The sequence below is a fragment of the Hesperophylax consimilis genome, chromosome 30, assembly GCF_061612785.1.
Source record: "Hesperophylax consimilis isolate HC1 chromosome 30, BYU_Hcon_1.0, whole genome shotgun sequence".
NCBI lineage: Eukaryota > Metazoa > Arthropoda > Insecta > Trichoptera > Limnephilidae > Hesperophylax > Hesperophylax consimilis.
This window is the reverse complement of record NC_142865.1, coordinates 4,328,086-4,348,456: the sequence shown is the minus strand read 5'-3', so window position 1 is coordinate 4,348,456 and position 20,371 is coordinate 4,328,086. Positions and strand designations below refer to the sequence as shown.

Here is a 20,371-nt window from a genome sequence, read left to right as displayed (position 1 = left end):
TGATGTGAAAAGGAACGTAGACTCTATTTATATACCTCAATTAACAACTTTACGAAATATAAAAATACCAATATGAAATAAGTAATTTGTCTATTATATTTGTGTTGGGTCTATTGTGTCATTTACAGAACTCCTAAATGTGAACTTGAGGTAAATGGGGGTCCGCTCTTATGTACCCCCATTTGAATCTCGTGGACAACCAAATTTTTTTCACGCTGACATAGACCCCCAGCAAGCCGATATCGACCCCTGGGGGTCCATAGAGACCACTTTGGGAACCTCTGGCCTAGATCTTCCAGGTCTACCACTGTCAAGCCACAAAGAGGGGGTCTTGAAGTTTTGTTACACTACAAGCCAGTTGGCGTCATGTGTTGGACAAAGGAACAGCGTACGTTTGCCGTCGAAGCTTACTTTTCTAGCGGTCATTCGGTGGTCGCCACCCAACGTGCCATCCGTACTCGGTTTAACATTCATCCCGCGGGTCCCGTTCCTAGGCGGCAATCAATTGTTTCGTGGGTGGACATATTCAGGGAAAGTGGGAGTGTGGCAAGAAAAGGCTCAGGAGGTCAATGGACTTCCAGAACTCCAGAAAACGTCGAGAGGGTGAGGGAGTCGGTTTTGCGCTCTCCCCGGCGTTCGGCGCGTAAACACGCTGCTGCCCTGGGGATTTCTGATCGCACAGTGAGACGAATTCTTCACAAGGAACTCCGGTTTCATCCCTACAAACTTGCTGTGGTCCAAAAGTTGAATGAACGCGATTTCGCTTCTCGCCAAACTGCATGTGAAACGCTCAGAAACTTGCCACACGACGCTGTCGTGTTTTTCAGTGATGAGGCCCATTTCCACCTTTCCGGGTGTGTCAACAAACAAAACATGCGGTATTGGAGTGATGTCAATCCCCAAGAACTTCATGAGGTGCCACTTCATTGTGAACGGGTTACAGTGTGGTGTGCATTGTCGAGAGTTGCAATAATTGGGCCTTATTTTTTCGAGGAAGATGAACGCACTGTTACTGTCAATGCAGTTCGCTACAGAGAAATGATTGAGACATTTTTTCTTCCACAACTTGAAGAAATGGAACTTGGGGACGTATGGTTCCAGCAGGACGGAGCCACAGCGCACACAGCGAGAACTTCGATGGAGCTTTTGAGGGAACACTTCCACGAGCGCCTTATCTCCTTGAGGGGTGACGTACCGTGGCCGGCGCGCTCCCCCGATTTGGCACCATGCGATTTTTTTTTATGGGGATATCTCAAATCCATTGTTTATAACGACAAACCCCGGACCCTGCAACACCTGAAGGAAAACATCCGCCAAGCCATCATCAACATTCCCGTCGATATGCTCGAAAGAGTGGAGCGAAACTTCAAATCTAGGGTAGATCAGTGTATCACTAATGAGGGCCGCCATTTGCCCGATGTCATTTTTAAAACTAGTTAAAACAAAAATTCAGAATGTGTACTAGACGATACAAAAAGAATTAAATCGATATATAAAGTACTTTTTCTTTTATTGACTTTTCAAATCAGCAAGTTTCCGTGCCGCACCCTGTAGTATTGATATGGGTTTTATCGATTGACTGTGCAAGATACCCAGAATGGATGTATTAGTGCGCTTGGCTGTCCATGGAACGCTGAGAATTTTTACTACATATTAATATCTTATTTTATATTTACCCGAATCTCTCCGCTGAAGGCCACCTTGTGAGGGAGATCGGTCTGAAGAAACTGTGACAACTCCAGTGCCGAGGGAAGGATACACATACTCGTGAACCTGAAATATAAACATCAATATGAAGGAAGCCTAAAAATTACACATTTTGAACAAAAATTACACAAACTTTGATCAAAATTTATATAAATTTTGAACAAAAATTACACAAACTTTGATCAAAATTTATATAAATTTTGAACAAAAATTACACAAACTTTGATCAAAATTTATACAAATTTTGAACAAAAATTACACAAATTTTGATCAAAATTTATACAAATTTTGAAAAAAAAATTACACAAACTTTGATCAAAATTTATACAAATTTTGAACAAAAATTACACAAATTTTGATCAAAATTTAAACAAATTTTGAAAAAAAATTACTCAAACTTTGATCAAAATTTATACAAATTTTGAAAAAAAAATTACACAAACTTTGATCAAAATTTATACAAATTTTGAACAAAAATTACACACATTTTGTACAAAAATTACACATTTTGAACAAAAATTACACATTTTGAACAAAAATTACACATTTTGAACAAAAATTACACAAACTTTGTCAAAAATTTATATAAATTTTGAACAAAAATTACACACATTTTGAACAAAAATTTCACACATTTTGAACAAAAATTACACACATTTTGAACAAAAATTACTTTAACCTCTCTGGGATATTCTGTCAGAAGGTCGCAGTAATTCCATTTTGCAATAAAATCCAAATAAATAAAATATTTCTGAACATATTCAAAAAATAAAAACGGTTTTTGAAAGGTGATGAAATTCTCTTTCAAATTTTACTATTGGAAATAAACATATAATTTTAGAAATATAAAATATTTTTCTTCAAACATAAAAAAGTTTTAAAAAATTTTCACCTTCCATTTTTTCATCTAAAAATTGAACTAAAATTACTGATAATGAAAAAAAAAATACACATTTTGTGTTCCTTATCGATGCCTGGAATCCATTATGAGAGAGAGCTTGCTCTTTCGCCCTTTTCATTTGCGTTTCGCGCGTGTTTATTCCCTATATTTGCCCCTTTTCTCCACTTGCCACACTTTCTCTCCCTACTGGCAACACTGTAGTGACGCGCATTTCAGGTCACGTGATGTTTTTGTTCATATGACGCCGTTTTTTCGCGCCTTAAGTACGTTTCGTGTTTGTGCTGTGCTTAAAAACCAACTTTAAGTGCATAAATCATAGTTTATTCCCTAGCCTTTATAAATATACTGTTTACGAGAAATTAACTCATAGTTTTATCGTGTTTATCAGTGTTTTGTCGTCTTTTAATTGGGATTGTTGCGCAAATGAGTGACATCGAAAATAATGACGCGGCGTCGGTCGGCAACAGCGACCAAACGCAAGATTCCCGCAAGCGCCGACGCGAGGATTCGGACTCCGATTCCTCGTCCAGTCAGAGGGGTTACAGACACCTGGACACGCGAGTTGAACGACTGACGCAACAGGTGTCCGCTCTGACGGACGCCCTAATGGGCAGTCGCGTAGAACTCGAGGAATATCCGGGGAGAGAAGACCCCGCTGAAGGTACACGGCGGGAAGGATCGGGGTTCATAGAACTACCCGCCAGCCTAGCCGCCCAGAAGAACATTCTGGAGTTCGGAAACCCGAGCACCGTGGTGAAAGAGGCACCGATCCCGAAAGCGGACGCGAGAAGAGTGGGAGTTATTTCGGCTCTTCAGCATTTTAACTCGGAGGAATGGTCGCGGGTTCGCTACGCCGAAACCCAAAAGGCTTACACCGCCACGCCTGCCTTCGTAGAGCTGGAGGTGAATGAAGAGCTGAAGAGGCTCGACAAGAACAGCTCTTTTGCACCAGCCCTGGATCGTTCCCTGGGAGCTCTCTCGAATGCCATCTTAGCACAAACGGAGGCAGTAAAAGGGAATATGCAGACGCTGGTAAACTGGGCAGCCGATCCCGGCACCTGCTTGACCCCTTCGACCCTGTTCGAGAAAATCCAGGAGATGTTCGCCAAGGAATCCCCATACAGTAGAATCACGGACGACGTCCTACAAATTGTATGTGGAAGGCGATCTGAGTGTCTCCAAAGTAGGCGAAAGGCCCTGTTGGAGGGAATAACAGACCCCTTTACCAGGGAAGGCCTCGCCAGGATCCCACCGAGCTCCAGTCACCTCTTTAATAAAGAGGAACTGGCGGCCTATATCTTGGCAAACGGGGGACGAGACAAGGTTGTCAGTGTCGCACCTTCGTCCTATACCCCCCGTCAACCACAACCCTCTACCTCACAAATGGCAAGGCCGGTGAGGGAAGCTCCACCCTCACTCCCTAGAAAGCCCTTTCGACCCGCTCCTAGGCCAGAGAAAGATAGGACACATCGCCAGCCCACCAAGAAGCAAGAGCCCTCTCGCAAGGCGACTAGCGATCGGGGTAGGAGGCGATGGAGGTGACTGGAGGCCAGAGCCCTTCTGGGGAGGACGCCTGAAGGCATATCGGGAGGTGTGGAGGGAGTTGGGGGCGTCACCACTAATCCTGAACATCCTGGAAGGAGCAAGGATTCACTTTGTGTCCAGACCTCCTCTGGCTCTCCCGTCGGCCGAGCTCAGGCAGAATTTCAGGACAAAGTCGTCCTCAGACATGACCGCGCACATCGAAATGATGAAAGCGTCAAAGATTCTGGAGGCAGCAGACGACTCTCCGAGCTTCCTGTCAGGTATGTTCCTTACCTCCAAATCAGACCACACCTTCAGACCCATCTTCAACTTGAAGGCCTTGAACGTCTTCATAGATTCAAAGCCCTTCAAACTTTTCAGCCATTTTCGGGTTCCGGAATTCCTCCAACCCGACGATTGGATGATAAAAGTAGACCTCTCCCAGGCTTATTTCCACGTGCCGATCGCAAGATCACACCGGAAATTCCTGCGCCTCGTTTACAATGGAGAACTCCTTCAGATGACGTGTCTGCCCTTCGGCCTGTCATCAGCGCCAAGGATCTTCTCGCTGCTCTCAAACTGGGTAGCGGAGCTGCTAAGAAGGAAGGGGCTGAGGACAGTAGTCTACCTAGACGACTTCTTAGTAGCAAACCAGTGCAGAGAACACCTGGCCCGCCAAGTTCTTACTATAGTGCACACACTTCAACAACTAGGTTGGTGCATAAACCTGGAGAAATGCATCCTGACGCCCACGCAAAAGTTGGAGTTCCTGGGCATAACATGGGACACGAGAGCAGACCAAAAGTCTCTCTCCGACCGCAAGTGCTCTGGTCTACGCCAAGCCTTGCAGGTTCCCTTGGAAGTCGGCAGTTGCTCTCCCAGGCAGGTTCTAGGTCTCCTGGGAAGACTCAACTTTGCAAATTTCGTTATCCCTCGTGGTCGCTTGCATTGCCGCAGACTGCAGAGGTTCAGCCGCCACATACAACATCTGAAACCGTCTCGGCCGGTTGCTCTGTCCACCGCAGCACTGCAGGACATACAGTGGTGGCTAGGGGCCATCGGAAGCACGAGCCCAATTCAACCCCTCCCATTCCATCACTTCCTGACGACAGATGCAGCGGACACAGGATGGGGAGGACAACTAGACGACACCACAGTTGCGGGTCATTGGACGGGGGAGCAGGCACTATGGCACTCAAACCGAAAGGAAGCATACGCCGTGTTAGCGGTCATCAAAGACCAAGCTCATCTTCTGGCAGGGACAAATGTCTTACTACAGACGGACAACAAGACAGTTGTGGCTTACGTCAACAAGGAAGGGGGCACAAAATCCTTTGCCCTTCTAGAAACAACGCGGGAGTTACTAGATTTTGTAGACCAGATGGAGATATCTCTGACAGCCCAATACATTCCAGGAAGATACAACGGAATTGCGGACCGTCTCTCTCGGGGCGCACAGCTCCCAGAGTGGCACCTATTAAGTCCGGTGACGGAAAAGATATTTGGAAAATGGGGTTGCCCGCAAATAGACTTGTTCGCTTCAGCCACGGCTCACGTGGTACCAACCTACGTATCCAGAGACTCAAGCGACTGCTCAGCTTGCTTTCCCAACGCGTTCAGTCGACCTTGGGACTACAATCTAGCATGGGTATTCCCTCCGCCAAATCTCGTTCCGAGAGTGCTAGCACACTTAAATCAGGCAAGGGGCATGTTTCTGCTAGTCGTCCCAAAATGGGAGAGGACCTTCTGGAGAAGCGACCTAAAACAGCGAACAGACGAACCCCCAATGCGCCTGCAAAGTCTAGAGGGAGTCCTAATAGACACGTCGACAGGACTGCCTCCTCCCAGGATCCAGGATCTGGAACTAGAGGTGTGGAGAATTGCGGGTGGGATCAAGCCCTCACATCTTGGAGTCGGGAAGAACGCCAACTCCTCAACTCATCCTGGAGAGAGTCTACACTGAAGACTTACAAACCTGCATGGGATAGGTGGCGTAGATGGGGCACGCAGAACGGCGTGGATGTCAACAATCCCCCACCAACAATGGTCGCCAGGTATCTAGCCCACTTATTTGTTCGAGAAGGTCTAGCCCCTAAGACCATTCAGGTCCACAAATCAGCCATCGTCACATTTTGCGGCCCAGCTCAGAATGCGAGAAAAATCAGTTCTGATTTTCTGGTGAGACACGTTCTCAAGGCAATCTCAATGGCACGAGGAATCAAAGAGAAAGCCCCCATCTGGGACCCAAGACAGGTGGTAGACTGGTTGGTCAAGAATCCCCCCGCAGAAGACTCACTATTTGAAGCATCACGAAGGGCAGCAATACTTCTCGTCTTGGCGTCAGGCAGGAGAGTTCATGATTTAACTCTCCTAAGAGTTACCCCAGACCATTTTATCGACAAGAGGAGTACGATCACCTTGTGGCCAGTTTTCGGAGCAAAGACCGATTCAGCCAAGCACAAACAGTCAGGCTGGAAATTGACGGGTTCAGAAAAAGACAACATCAACCCACTTAAATGGTTGAGGAAAGTTGTTGCTCTCTCTAAAGCCAGAAGAGGCCCGCTACTAAAGCACCTGTTTGTGACCACATCAGGAGAGGCAAAACCTGCAACGCAGACAATAATAGGGGGGTGGATTAAATCAGTCCTCAGAGAAGCAGGAGTCCACGCAACCCCAGGAAGTGTACGCTCGGCTGTAGCCTCTCTAAACTGGTTGGAAGACTATCCTATAGAGGAGATACTCACAAGAGGGAATTGGAAATCTGAGCACACCTTCCGGAAATTCTACCGAAGGGAGGTCGCTCACTCGGGTAGCGAACACCTCCAGTGCTCAATGGCTCCATTCTTTACTCCAGTTTAAATAGCATCACATATAACGCAAGTTTCAGATCACCAGGTGAGAGCAGACACATCTCATAATGGATTCCAGGCATCGATAAGGAACACAAAATAAAATAATTTTACCTACCAATAAAATTTATATTTTGTTTCCATCGATGCCTGGAATCCAGGTAATCCCTACCTGGTGCATTACGAGTCATATGAACAAAAACATCACGTGACCTGAAATGCGCGTCACTACAGTGTTGCCAGTAGGGAGAGAAAGTGTGGCAAGTGGAGAAAAGGGGCAAATATAGGGAATAAACACGCGCGAAACGCAAATGAAAAGGGCGAAAGAGCAAGCTCTCTCTCATAATGGATTCCAGGCATCGATGGAAACAAAATATAAATTTTATTGGTAGGTAAAATTATTTTATTCTTTAGACAAATGTATTATAAGCCATACTGTCCCTACTTTTTTGTCGTTTCATGTAAAAATAATTAATAATTTTGTTTTCTCAAATTGTTATTGGAACTTTTCCTTTCATAGAGGTGTACATTTCAAGTCTTCAGTACTTAACTTCTAGATTAGAATATAGAGCATGGTGTTTTCTCTTTCTAACACCATTTAGATCAGAGGTTCCCAAACTTTTTTGCCCTGTAGACCACTTGCCAAATTTTTTTTTTCCGTACACCCCCTGCCCGCCAACTATTGAATTTTCCTAAAACTATTAACGACCCATGTGATAATCATTTATTTTTTAAATAAGAATATTCCCTTCCCTTGCCTGCCCAACAACCGGGAGGCAGTATAGTCCCTGTCTTTACACTATGCAGACAGGGGCGCCCTTGTGAGGTATTACACCAAATGAAAATGAAGCAGGATAAGCAACGGGAATTTCTTTCTGTAGCTGGCCCTACAGAACTGTGCTTATTCCGGTCAGTTCTTTTTGTCACATGATATCCGATTCTTCAACTTTGCATTTCCATATTCAAAATGTCCTCAAACTTAGTTTTGAAGTCTGTGTGAAGTGCATTTAAATGTTGAACGTCATTATTACCCTGGACGTTTTTCAAAAACAAGTTGGGGAACTAGGAAAATTCGCGGCTTCCAATGTGCAATGTTTTGGTTCAATATATTAAATCTGACGAGAAAAGGAACGTAGACTCTATTTATATACCCCAATTAACAACTTTACAAAATATATAAATACAAATATCAAATAAGTAATTTCGCAGTCTATTATATTTATGTTAGGTCTATTGTGTCATTTACGGAACTCTTAAATGTTGACTTGAGGTAAATGGGGGTCTGGTCGTATGAACCCCCATTTGAATCTCGTGGACCCCCAAATTTTTTTCCCGCTGACATAGACCCCCAGCAAGCCGATATCGACCCCTGGGGGTCCATATAGACCACTTTGGGAACCTCTGATTTAGATTATATTTCTCACCATGACAGCAAGGGAGACAGAATGATTTCTATAAGACCAAATGAGTAGTTCTCGAAAGCGAACAAATTAGCGTGAAGGGTTAATAAAGTATTCACAAAACAACATTTACAAACTAACCCTTTGTGAAACCTGCGTCAGCTGTACATAGGAGTAGTTGTCAGTTAGCGGATCCGCCTCGAACATGGGCGGAACCTCGCTGCAGGATCCATCCAGCTTCTTCTTCAGCAAAAGCTCACGGGCCGAGGGGGAGAGACCTACACACAAAAAGGACCTGATTACAAATGTGTCATTCAAAATATAAACAAGTTAATTTTGAAATTTCAACTTTCGGTAGTTCAATAAGCTGTAACCATTCCATTAACTCTTCAGTATTTTCATCACTTTTGTACAGTTTGCAATGTTTTCTGTGTATTTCAAATGCGCTATATACATGTTACTTTTTAATTTTCCGTAACAACAAATACTGTTTTAGAAACTAGATAAAATTATCTTTCCGGTGTATGTATTTAAAATAAACATTACTTTTTCTAAATAATAGAACTTTAATATCAAACCTAAATTTTTTTGTCAAAAATGCTAACCACATTTTTACTTGAGAGAAAAATTGAGAGAACTCGATATTTTGAAAACCCTTTCGTTTTCTTTGGGGAATTTGTAAGAAAGCTGTAACTTCACTTTTATCTCGTTCATATAATAAAAAATAATTTTTAAAGTTTAACCGATTGCTACAATAGCGATGCGAAATATGAATTATCAATTTTGTCTATTTAGGATTTTATTAATGGCATCCAGTATAAATTTTATGTCCGGGTTAAATCTTCCCCATAGGAAAAACTAAACCCTTCCACACACTTTTCCACAAATGATAATCTAGTCAATCAACATTATGCAAGTGCATTATATAAGCAAAATAAATACAAAACAATACAAGAACAACACGTCAACTCACCAGAGATCAAATGGGAAAATAATTCACCGTCTCCAGATATTTACATATCAGAGGGTTCGGCTCGGTAGAACTTCTAACAGGGCCTATAAATCCTACTGATCCCTCAACATAAATATTAAAAAAATCTTAATAAATATTTAAAAATTAATGGCATCCAGTATAAATATTTGCGACAAACTAGAAAGAATTATTATTTCTCTTTCTAACGTCAAAAAAATTACGTAGTTCCGCCTGATAGAAAAAAAAATAAAAATACTTTTATAAAATATGGACGCCCGGTCATATATGACCCTAAAACGCTAGAGGGGTTAAATCTCTCCTTTAGTGAGCTTTGATTAATCCTGGCAAGTGGATATACAACTCGGTCTCGGCACTCCTTGCCTCATTCACATTCATACATCGTCTCTTAAGTACTCTGTAATTCTGACCCTTGACATGGATAGACTCAAGTATTTGGTTCACTCGATCGTGCTTGATTATCGTCGCACGTCCCTGACTTCTATTGACAGTTTGTGAAACCTCTCCTTTAGTTAGCTTCGATTATTCGGCAAGTGGATTTACTAACTTATGCCAATAAACATAAGTTACGACGCTAGGTCACGTTAGTCACAGCAAAGTTATACGTTTGAACATGGTGTAGACCAAATTATAGTGATCTTAAATCTTTAAATACGTAAAAATTACATATCACCCGACGATAATAATAGTAGCGTATTATCCAAGGTGGATATTGTCAGTTGCGAACTTACCAAATACAAGAGCATAAAAGAATATTTCTCTGATGGTTTGTGAATAATGTTATGTCTCTATTGTTTATATCACTATTATGATTTTATTTTTTTATTTGGTACAATATTTTTTACATTTTAAGTTTTCCAGTAATGTAGGCCTCACGGGTGGCTTGCCCGTGCTGATGCCTTCATTTTATAATATGAAAATATAATCTACATAATAAATTTAAAGAGAAAATAATACATTTAAAATTAAAAATACGTAATACATAATAATATATTTAAAATTAAAAAATAATACATTGAAAATAATCTTGTGTGTTTGTGAGTGATGTGTGTTTATATTGGTTTTGTGTGTTAAGGCCAAGTATAATAGGTACCCTGTTCAGAACGAAACTACAACAATGCCCCCCAGCGGAGGAACTCGGTTTCACTAGCCATTTAAAGACAGTTCTGTACTAAAAAAGTTCTGTTGAAATTCGTAAGATGTCACTAATTATAAGTGACTTATATTGTATGTTGTTATTTGATTTTTTAAAACACTTTCCCACTGCAGAAGGCTCCGCGCTGACACAAAAAATACAATAGGTAGGTACATCAATGGGCTCTGACCGTAATAAAAAAAACGTGCTTGAAGACTATTCAAGAGTAAAAAATGCATGTTTTGAAGGATAACAAAAAAAATGCTTTTTGTTAGCTTTTTAATAAGGATCATAGAAGAAAACAACGGTGCCCAAGTAAATAATATGTAATGCTTTATTAAAAACAATTTCATGACACAAGTAAAAATAAATTACTACTAAATTGCTACTTATAAATTCACATATTTATAAGTAGCATGTGATAAAAAAAATTAAAAATTATAAAAATATGGGATTCGAACCCGGGTCCTGCATAACGAGTGTCGAACTCTCTGCCTCTAGACCGCGAAGAGAGGTATCTTGCGCGACGAGAACCGCGTATACGACGTGTACTCCTCAATTGACTTGTCCCGCGCAATTTTAAATTTTGAAAAACTCACTTACGGCTGTGTTTTTTACTAAAAAAACTTGTCACGCACATCTGCGAGGGTAATTAGTCGCGTTATCGGCCTTGAGTCACTTGACGGTCATGAGTCGGTTTTACTCCGGTCCTCGAAAATGCATAACGCGCGTAAAGAAGTTTCACTTCAATATATAAAAATCGTATGTAAAGTAAATTAAATTTGAAATAAAAATTATGAACGTATATAGCATGTACCAAATAAGAATCAGCTAAGCACACCTCACAATAAATGTAATATTATTTTACTTATACAATAAAAAAATGTGAAGACGAATCGTATCAACCTAACTCGATGAACATCTCTGATGCCTGTCCTCAAAATCAATGACAAAACATATTTACATAATATACACAAGTGTGTGTGCGCATGTCCACGTCGAAAACTAACACATGTATAAACACGTGCACAGCAAGACCGTTCGTCAATTTATAAAAAAATACTGGCAAACTTCTTCGTATATACAAGTAGGTATTATCTTCGCTGACTGATGACATGCAAGATTTTGTTGAAAATTCCAAGGGTCGTTCCGTGATTAACGCCATCTGTTGACATATTTAAAAATAAGCCTTCAGTTCTAATTTCTGCCGTGGTAGCTGAATTAATGTCGCCACTTTACGGCAAAATAATTTATTATTTTAATAAACTCGAAACTCTTAAACAAATGGTAATTTAAAAATGTGAAAATAATTTTAAAAAGTGGACAAAAATAATAGAAACTATTCCTCGTTCCTTTTTTTAGAATAAATTTAACCAAAGTTTAGTAAACCGCATTTACAAAAACATTAAAGATAGTGCCTAGGAAATAATTATACCACAACCTTATTTTTTTTATTTTTTTTTTATTTCTGAACGAAGTCTTGAAGAAAAACCTTCAAGGTATTTTTTGAGGATATTCAAAATTTAAAATATTTTTTGAACAATACGAAAGGACGGCCATAAAAAGGTCATATTTCTGATTTAATTTTGATAAATGCTAAGTCTGTACTAATAATAAAAATAAATAATATTTTTTTTCCGGCTAAGAACATCATATTTACCGTATTGCGTAATAATATTTTCATTATTTCGAATTGATAAATTACTAGACACCGCCTTAAGTGTAGGTTTTATTTTTATTTTATGCTATGACATTTTGGTAATATTGTCTTTTTTGTTCTTTAATCCATTTTGTAATTTTGTGTGTGAATTTATTTTTATTTTCCTCAATTTTAATTTTACACTGTTGAAAGCTTTTATAGCATGGTATTGGTAGTGTCTTTGTCCAAAGCTTGAATTTACTGTCGGAGTTTTTATGTTTTCTTTGTACGCTTGTCTAACTGGTCTGTTAGTGTTATTTTGTGTATGTTGAAATTTATTTTTTTTGTCAAAAATGTAGTTTAGTAGTGTTTTAAGTATAACCCTCTTCTTGGCAATGTATCCTATAGTATACATAGTTTTCATAATTTTTTCCCACTTAAACTGGTACATGGGTAAAACAGATTTTAATGGAATCTGCTTTAACATGTTCTCAACTTGATAATTAGTGCCACTAGAGCCATCTAATGTTTAATTAAGAAGAACAGTGACAGTTCAAACTCATACCGCTGCAAGATGGCTGCCAACAGAAGACGCACAACTAATTTGTCTGTAAGTTATCTTTATTTATTACTTGCATTATTAGATATTTTGTTATTTTAGGAATGAATTCGTGTTTATAAGGGTTCAGAGAATAATAAAAAATATATACTGAGTAACATTTGTGACAAATCTTGTTTATATTGCATTCCAAAATGGTGTGTATCCTATGATATACACCGCCAAGTCTGCAGTGAATTACATTTGATTGAATGTGTGTCCCCTGAGATACAATGCCAAGTTATTAAGAGTTTATATTATCTTATGTACAATGTCAAGTATTTATTGTTTATTGTATTATGTAGTAAACCCCTTTGAAATCTATATATTATGATTTTTTCATTTTTCCATAGCCTCGCGAAATTGAAGAAATGCTGACTATAATACCAATATCGGGAGCAGATTCTGATATTAAAAGTGACGAAGATGATGAACTACAAGATGATTCATCTGCAGTGCGCTCATCAAACTTTGGAATTGTTCATGATGCATTGGAGGAACATAATGAACCAATGGCTCATGTTGCTCATCTTTCCGCAAACACCTCAAGCGCTGAACTACGTACACGTCGACATGTTAATCGTAAGAAAAAATGAATTTTGATTGGAAAGAGAAAGATTTTATGTCAAAAGTAGACATATGTGACAATCATTTTACAACTTCAGAGAAGAAAAATCGCCCTAGTTTGTAACACCAATTTGTATTCCACACAATCATCAAGCAAATGCATTGATACTTCCTACAGTGAGATATGTGACTTTCTGGCCATTGAAATTTTAATGGGCCTAATAAAACTACCAGCATACACTGATTATTGGTCTGAAAAAATGCGAATTGAGCAAGTGGCAAGTATCATGCCACTCAAAAGATACCAGTCCATCAGAAGATATCTTCATTTTGTTGACAATGAGGATGTTGATGGGGATGATTATTTTAAAATAATGCCTCTTTTTGAACTGGTAAAGCAGTATTGAAAAAGAGATAAAAAATTCTGTCGACGAAATGATGATACCATTCAAAGGAACAAGAGCAGGTTCCCGGCGACAATATATAAAGAGCAAACCTAAAAAAATGGGGCTTTAAAATGTTTGTCCGATCGGGGGTTTCGGGCATAGTATATGACTTCTTGATGTATGGTGGAGAGGCAACATTTCATGGTTGTGAATTTTCAAACTACGAAGAAAATCTTGGAATGGGGGCGAAAGTCGTTCTGACTCTCAGTAAGTCTATTCCCAATGCGGCATGCTCTGTTATATATTTTGACAATTTTTTACCTCTTTTGAACTTCTGCATCATCTTCGTCATGGGTACGGAATTTTAGGTCTGGGCACCATGCGGCGAAATCGATTACGAGGATGTAAACTTAAACCTGATAAACAACTCAAGAGACTTGGAAGAGGAGCTTTTCATCAAATGACGGATGAGAAGAAAAAATTGGCTGCAGCATAGACATATGAATATTCATATGTCTGTGGGCTGCAGTCACTTGGTTTGACAATCGTGCTGTCATTATTGGAAGTTCATTTGTAGACTCACACCCATTATCTACAATACAAAGATATAGCAAACAGGACAAAAAAAAATTGACGTCACCTGCCCCGAAATAATAAAGCAGTACAATGCCCATATGGGTGGTGTCGACTTAGCCGATATGCTGATAGCTTTGTACCGATGCACTTTTCGCACACATCGTTGGTATATGGCGATATTTTCTCAATTACTCGATACATCTATCAACAACGCATGGCTACTTTACCGGCGTGAAGTGGCCCTACAAAAAGAAGGAAGCAAAAAAATAATATGTTTGAAGGATTTTCGTCTAAAAATTGCAAATGGTCTGCTTTACAAAAACAAAATACGTGGCCGTCCTATCGGAAACATCACAACGCCACCAAACAAAATAAAGAATCTGGTAAAAGCCAGGCCGGATGATGAGAAGTCCGGTTTGATAACTTTTTTATTTTTTTTTCCGGACATTTTCCGGAACATAAAGAAAAAGGAAGATGCCGACTATGCAATTCTGGACAAACGTCTGTATTTTGCATAAAATGTGGCCTAAGGCTTTGTTTTACTGATAAGAGAAATTGCTTCCTATCATATCACACAAAATAATAGTTTTAATTAGCTTTTAAGACATAATTTTTCATTTTCCATAGTATTTTTTTTTAAATTTTGATTTGTAACAACCTGGCAATGTATCCAATAGGATACAACTCCAAATAAACTATATAAAAAACAATAAAAATATTTTTCATTTGTTTTTGTGAATCTGAAGCCTAACCGACTTCAAATATGTAAAAAAATATTTTTTGTGATGCTTAATTCTATCGGTGCCAAGAAGAGGGATAATTGGCGTATATCTAGTACGTCACAGCTGTTGAACATTTGGTCTGTATCAGTCAGTCTATGTTTTTTTAGTATTATCTTTAAGATCATTTTCTGTGCGGTTTCTATGTAATTGATAGCCGAGTTTGTTGCTCCTCCCCAAGCAATAATTCCATATTTTATTATTGATTGGCAAAGTGCAAAATATATTGTTTTCAATTATTTTTATTTTATATATCTACAATCTCTCTCCATGGCTATAAATGTATTGTTTTGTAAATTTTTCGTTTTACCTATGTAATCTTTTATTTTGTATAAATTTTTGATTTCATATTCCATTCTTAAAATTTAAATTATTTATTCTTTATTATGATGTTTCAGTAGAGGTAAAGTCACAAGGAGGAGATCCATAATTGGTTTTATTTTGGCTATATAATACTTATGTACAAACTGAAATAAATGTTAACTGTCGATCAACAGTCAGGTATTAGTCGCTATCTACCGTTCTAATCGGACTTCGTCCATCTTCGGCTGGCTGTCACACAAGAGGCCAGAAAGGAGAGAAAATAATTTCCCTCGGGGCCTATGTCATCTTTGGGATTCTGTGTTGAGGGTATTTTTGAGAACGGAGTTGACACGGGTCTTGAAGGGAGGAAACACAGAAGCTTTCAAATCGTTCCATAGACAGTTTCAGTCTATGGATGAACTCAAAAACGATTCATAGATAGGACCTGTTCTCATGTGACAAATGCTAAACAATTCAAATGTTGATATGCATCGTTCTTTGTGCGTCAAACAAATTAGTAAAATTCTAGACCGCAATCGAAAACGAACTGCTACGAACATAGGCACAGATACTCAAGTTACGTACGCTTATGATGCACCTATTATATGAGATCGTTGTGAGATGTTATAACCGAACTGAGTTTCGTAATGTGGTTAGCCATGGCGGAAATTTTGTAGGTTTTTCAACGCTCGGGAGCATATATTAACTGGCTGCTACTGGTCCCATGTTGTTGAGGTAAATTCGGATATTTTCTGAGGAAGAAAGAAGATTGAGTGATCTCTTGAAATGTGAAATGAAGAGCCAAAAACTGAAGCATATCCCTGAACTGACTCTCACAGAGCTTACGTAGGTTGGATACTTATGTCGGGGTCTTATGTGGGGCTCGGAAAACCCAAGAGCTATTGTTGAAAAGCCTCTCTATCCTCAACGTGTGACTGTTTGGTACGGTTTATGGTCCGGCGGAGTCATTGGACCTTACTTTTTCGACAATGAGGCTGGAGCAACAGTTACGGTGAATGGATTGCGCTATCGAGAGATGATTAATGATTTTTTATGGCCGGAATTGGATGGTATTGATCTGGACAACGTTTACTTTCAACAAGACGGCGCTACGTGCCACACAAGCAACGAAACCATTGATCTTTTACGATTAAATATCAAAATAACACACCTTTTTGGAAAACCCTGTATATTACAAAAACAATATTGTTACATTAATGTTTCTACAAATTGGGTTCCTACTAAGCTAATTCCAGTCAAATTCATTATAATACAATGTAGTAAACATGTAAAGTTAAAGTTGTAGATTTTAAGATTGCTTCTGTTGAAGGAGACTTGAATTGATCTACTCATCAGACTAACAATTAATAATGCCATAACATTGAAGTTATTAAAAACTTACTCATGGTATCCGTGTACAGGTTGGGCTGGCGCACCTCCAGGTGGAACACCGGAACGGGGCTGGTGGCCGACTGCTGCGAGGTGGGCCGTCTGGGCGGCGCGGCGGTAAGGCCACCTGAAACGCCCCCCTGCAGCTGCTGCTGGAGCTGTTGGTGGCGCTGGTGACTCCTCGAGGCAGTGGAGTTTTCCGAGCTGGAGCGGGAGTCCGACGGAAGGTTGAGACACTGGAAAGCACGGGGATCAAATGTTAGCAGATCCACAAGTTAAGGAGACAATATTAACTCCACACTTCTCTCATCAGCCATCAAGCCTGTCAACTTTGGGGAGTGAACTTATACTTATTGTAGGAGGGGGGAAATACAGAGGCCTACAAGAGTTTAACAAGTTCACAGCCAAAACAGGCTAAAACCGTTTCAGGCAAAGTTTCGATTTTGAATGTTGATCTTTCACCAGGGCAATACTGAAAGTATCTTCCACTCTTCAGGAGTGTTGATTGGATTTCGGTTTGATGGTGACATCAAGTCTCCGTCAAAGGCCGATTTTCGAGTCTCGATACAAAGTAAACAGAATGTATCTAAAATCACGTTTGTCTGTGTTACAGATGTAGAAATCTAAAAATAATGCAAAGAAACGAAGAAAGGAGTGTAAGAACATATGACTTGAGAATGAATGGTAGAATAAGTCAGGGATGCTTGAAGATGACATGGCATGATCAAATTGATAGAATAATTAATTCTGCGAGGACTGGATGCGATAGTCGCTAATAAAAAGTTATCCAAAGAAGCGAGACTGGTAGTCCACAATGGAATGCTGATACCAACCCTGAAGTAAGGCAGCGCGGCATGGAGCTGGCAGAGGAAGGATGAGAGCAGACTGAATGCTGTACAAATGAGTGTTGAAAAGAATGCCGCGACTGTTTGCAAACCCTAATTATAAGAATAACTAAAATTGGACTGTGTATTATCTTACAAACATTTTTTGTTAAGGCGATGCACTACGTCATGTAATATTTTAAATTGAGCCGCTATCAATAACAACCCTTACGTAGATGGCGATAAAGTTTAAATTTCCGCTTAACACCATCCGCCTGTTTTGATTTATGCAAGAAAAAAACATGGCCAAAAAGTGCCTTTTATTTTATTTTGTGGATGTTCAGGCATAAATATTTAATTTTTTTTCGATTATTTTATAAATAACTTATTTTGCCACATTATCCAATAAAATCATAACCGAAAATGAGTTCGTAAGTAGGAGATTTTGAACTTTAAAGCAGTTTTCATATGCCTATACATTATTTTTTTCTGGGCTTATAAAAAGGCTTATCTAAAAAATACTGGATTATTTCAAAGGCCAAGATGTATTCTACTCGCAGTATTTAATTAAAGCATCTGAAACATTTCTAGGCGACCAAATTTTCAAACCAAAAACACATGATTTTGCATTACTACGTATGGCATCGCCTTAACAAAGTTTGTCTTTTATCGATACATCAAAGTTTACGCTGACAGATATTGTAAGGATTGGAAGAGGAGCGATCAAGCCAAGCAGTAGTTATCTTCTTATTATTGATTGTGATTGGGTTATCAGGGCACATCTCCAAAAGCTAACAAGGAATGCATCCACTGCAAAAAGAATCATATTAGTAGATATTAAGAATTTAAATTACAACATAACGCAATACATTAAATTTAATTATAATCTGTATATTTTTTTGGAATATGTATTACATATCAACATAATAAAATAACTAATACAGCAACAATACACACATACAATCCTTTAACTAAAACTCAGCACAGATTCTCTTAGTAGTATGTCTGTATTGAGATAATACAAATCAAGTATTATATGCCTGCAAAGTTATTTGCAAAAACTAGATAAAAATTTTATATAAAAAGTCATAACGTACGATTTTTTATATAGGGTGTGTCAAAAAAACTAATAAATTTCAATTTGATAAAAAATTGTCTCGAAGAGAATTTGTATGTTGTTGAAAGCGTAACAAATAATTGGTAGACAACGACCAACCTCAAAGATATTGTCGTCCTCTTCCTCTGGCGGGGCTGGGTTGTGTTTTTTGTACGCGTACAATGAAGGCCACGCACCCCCCATACCTGAACAAACAAATACACAACATTACTTATTTTATTACACAACATTACACATAAACTGGATCGATTTTCGGAATATCGCTTGCCATAATGTGACAAATTTATAGAACCTAATGTGATCAACTGAAATGATTGAAATTATGTGCGTAAAAGTCACCCCATTTTACAAAAATAGATATAATTATGTTAGTTAGAATTATACTAAAATAAAGTCGCTATCCGCGTCTGTCTGTTTGTGCCCTTAGTTCTTCAAAACATTTCTTCTAACTCTAACATTGACATTTTTTCGAATTCACTGCCCAAATTCAAACATGGCATCATGTCAATAATTTTAACTATTCAATGCGCACATATACAGACACACACACACGCACACAAACACTCACACATACATGACACATGTCACACACACACACCTATAAACTACACAAGTCACCTGGTAATTAAGGAATAAACATACCACTTAGCAGACATTAAAAGGAAACATATCATAGGTACACAACATGAAGTATCTTATTCCTGTATATTGTTTCAACTCTGTAAATCTAATATACTGTTTGTTTCTATAATAAAAAATAAAATAAACTACGCAATGGATTTTGATAGGGTTTTCACTGTCACTTATAGAATTTCTTCCGGAAGGTTTATAAGTCAAGTACACGTCAGCTAATTAGTACTAATTTAAACTCACCATTGAGAAATCCAGTGTATGCGTAAGCAAAGAGAAAGCACATTAGATAAATTAGTTCACAATAATTTTTTTGACAATGCAACGCTGTTATGATTTTGCGAAAAGGAAGACATAATTTAAGAAGAATAATATAGGCAGGTAAATTTTAGGTTAGGTTAACATGATTGATGGTTTGATAGAGATGAGTTGAAATGAAAAGAGATTAGGTTAGTTTTGTATAGCGTGACAAAGGCCTTGGTTATTACTTGTTTTTCGTATTAACGCCTCAGGCTAATTTGTTCGCTTTTGGGTTGTCGTTGTCTCCCTTACTCTCATGGTGAGAAATATTATGATCTGAATGGTGTTAGAAAGAGAAAACACCACGCTTTATATTCAAATCTAGAAGTGAACCACAGAGGAATTAAAATGTCCACCTCCATGAAACCAAAGGTTCTGACGAAAATTGAAAAAAAATTACGAAACTTTTAACTAATTATTTTTATATGAAATGACAAAAAAAGAGAGGTGATAATAACATTTACAATAAATTTGTCTGATAAAATATGTGTAATAAGATGAGCTATTTTAAAACTTTTTTATGTTTGCAGTAAAAAATTTTATTTCTAAAAATAAAATTTGAAAATGTATTTCATCACTTTTCAAAAACAGTTTTTAGTTAAGAGGAAGCTACTAGCCAAAAATGTGTATATTCTTGGTATACCTTTTATTGTAGGTAATAGGCTTTAAAATCGCTTGGCAAACGGAGTCTAGAAACATTCAATCTCAAGCAAAAAACTGGTTTTTATTTATTTTGTAAATAATTTTATAAGAAAG

General features: G+C 38.5%; 1 protein-coding gene across 2 annotated transcripts in view; it reads right to left on the bottom strand.

Annotated features, from left to right (window-relative positions):
- Spred (Sprouty-related protein with EVH-1 domain) overlaps positions 1 to 20,371 on the bottom strand; it is a 61,611-nt gene that overhangs the window by 15,314 nt on the left and 25,926 nt on the right. The window contains exons 6-9 of one of the 2 annotated variants that reach the window (XM_089649616.1): positions 18,785 to 18,870; positions 16,758 to 16,980; positions 8,523 to 8,659; positions 1,677 to 1,773 (exon numbers count right to left, since the gene is read on the bottom strand). In XM_089649616.1, coding sequence (XP_089505742.1) covers positions 1,677 to 1,773; positions 8,523 to 8,659; positions 16,758 to 16,980; positions 18,785 to 18,870 — 543 coding nt within the window. The remainder of the gene's footprint in view (positions 1 to 1,676; positions 1,774 to 8,522; positions 8,660 to 16,757; positions 16,981 to 18,784; positions 18,871 to 20,371) is intronic. The other variant, XM_089649617.1, reaches the window with a different exon arrangement.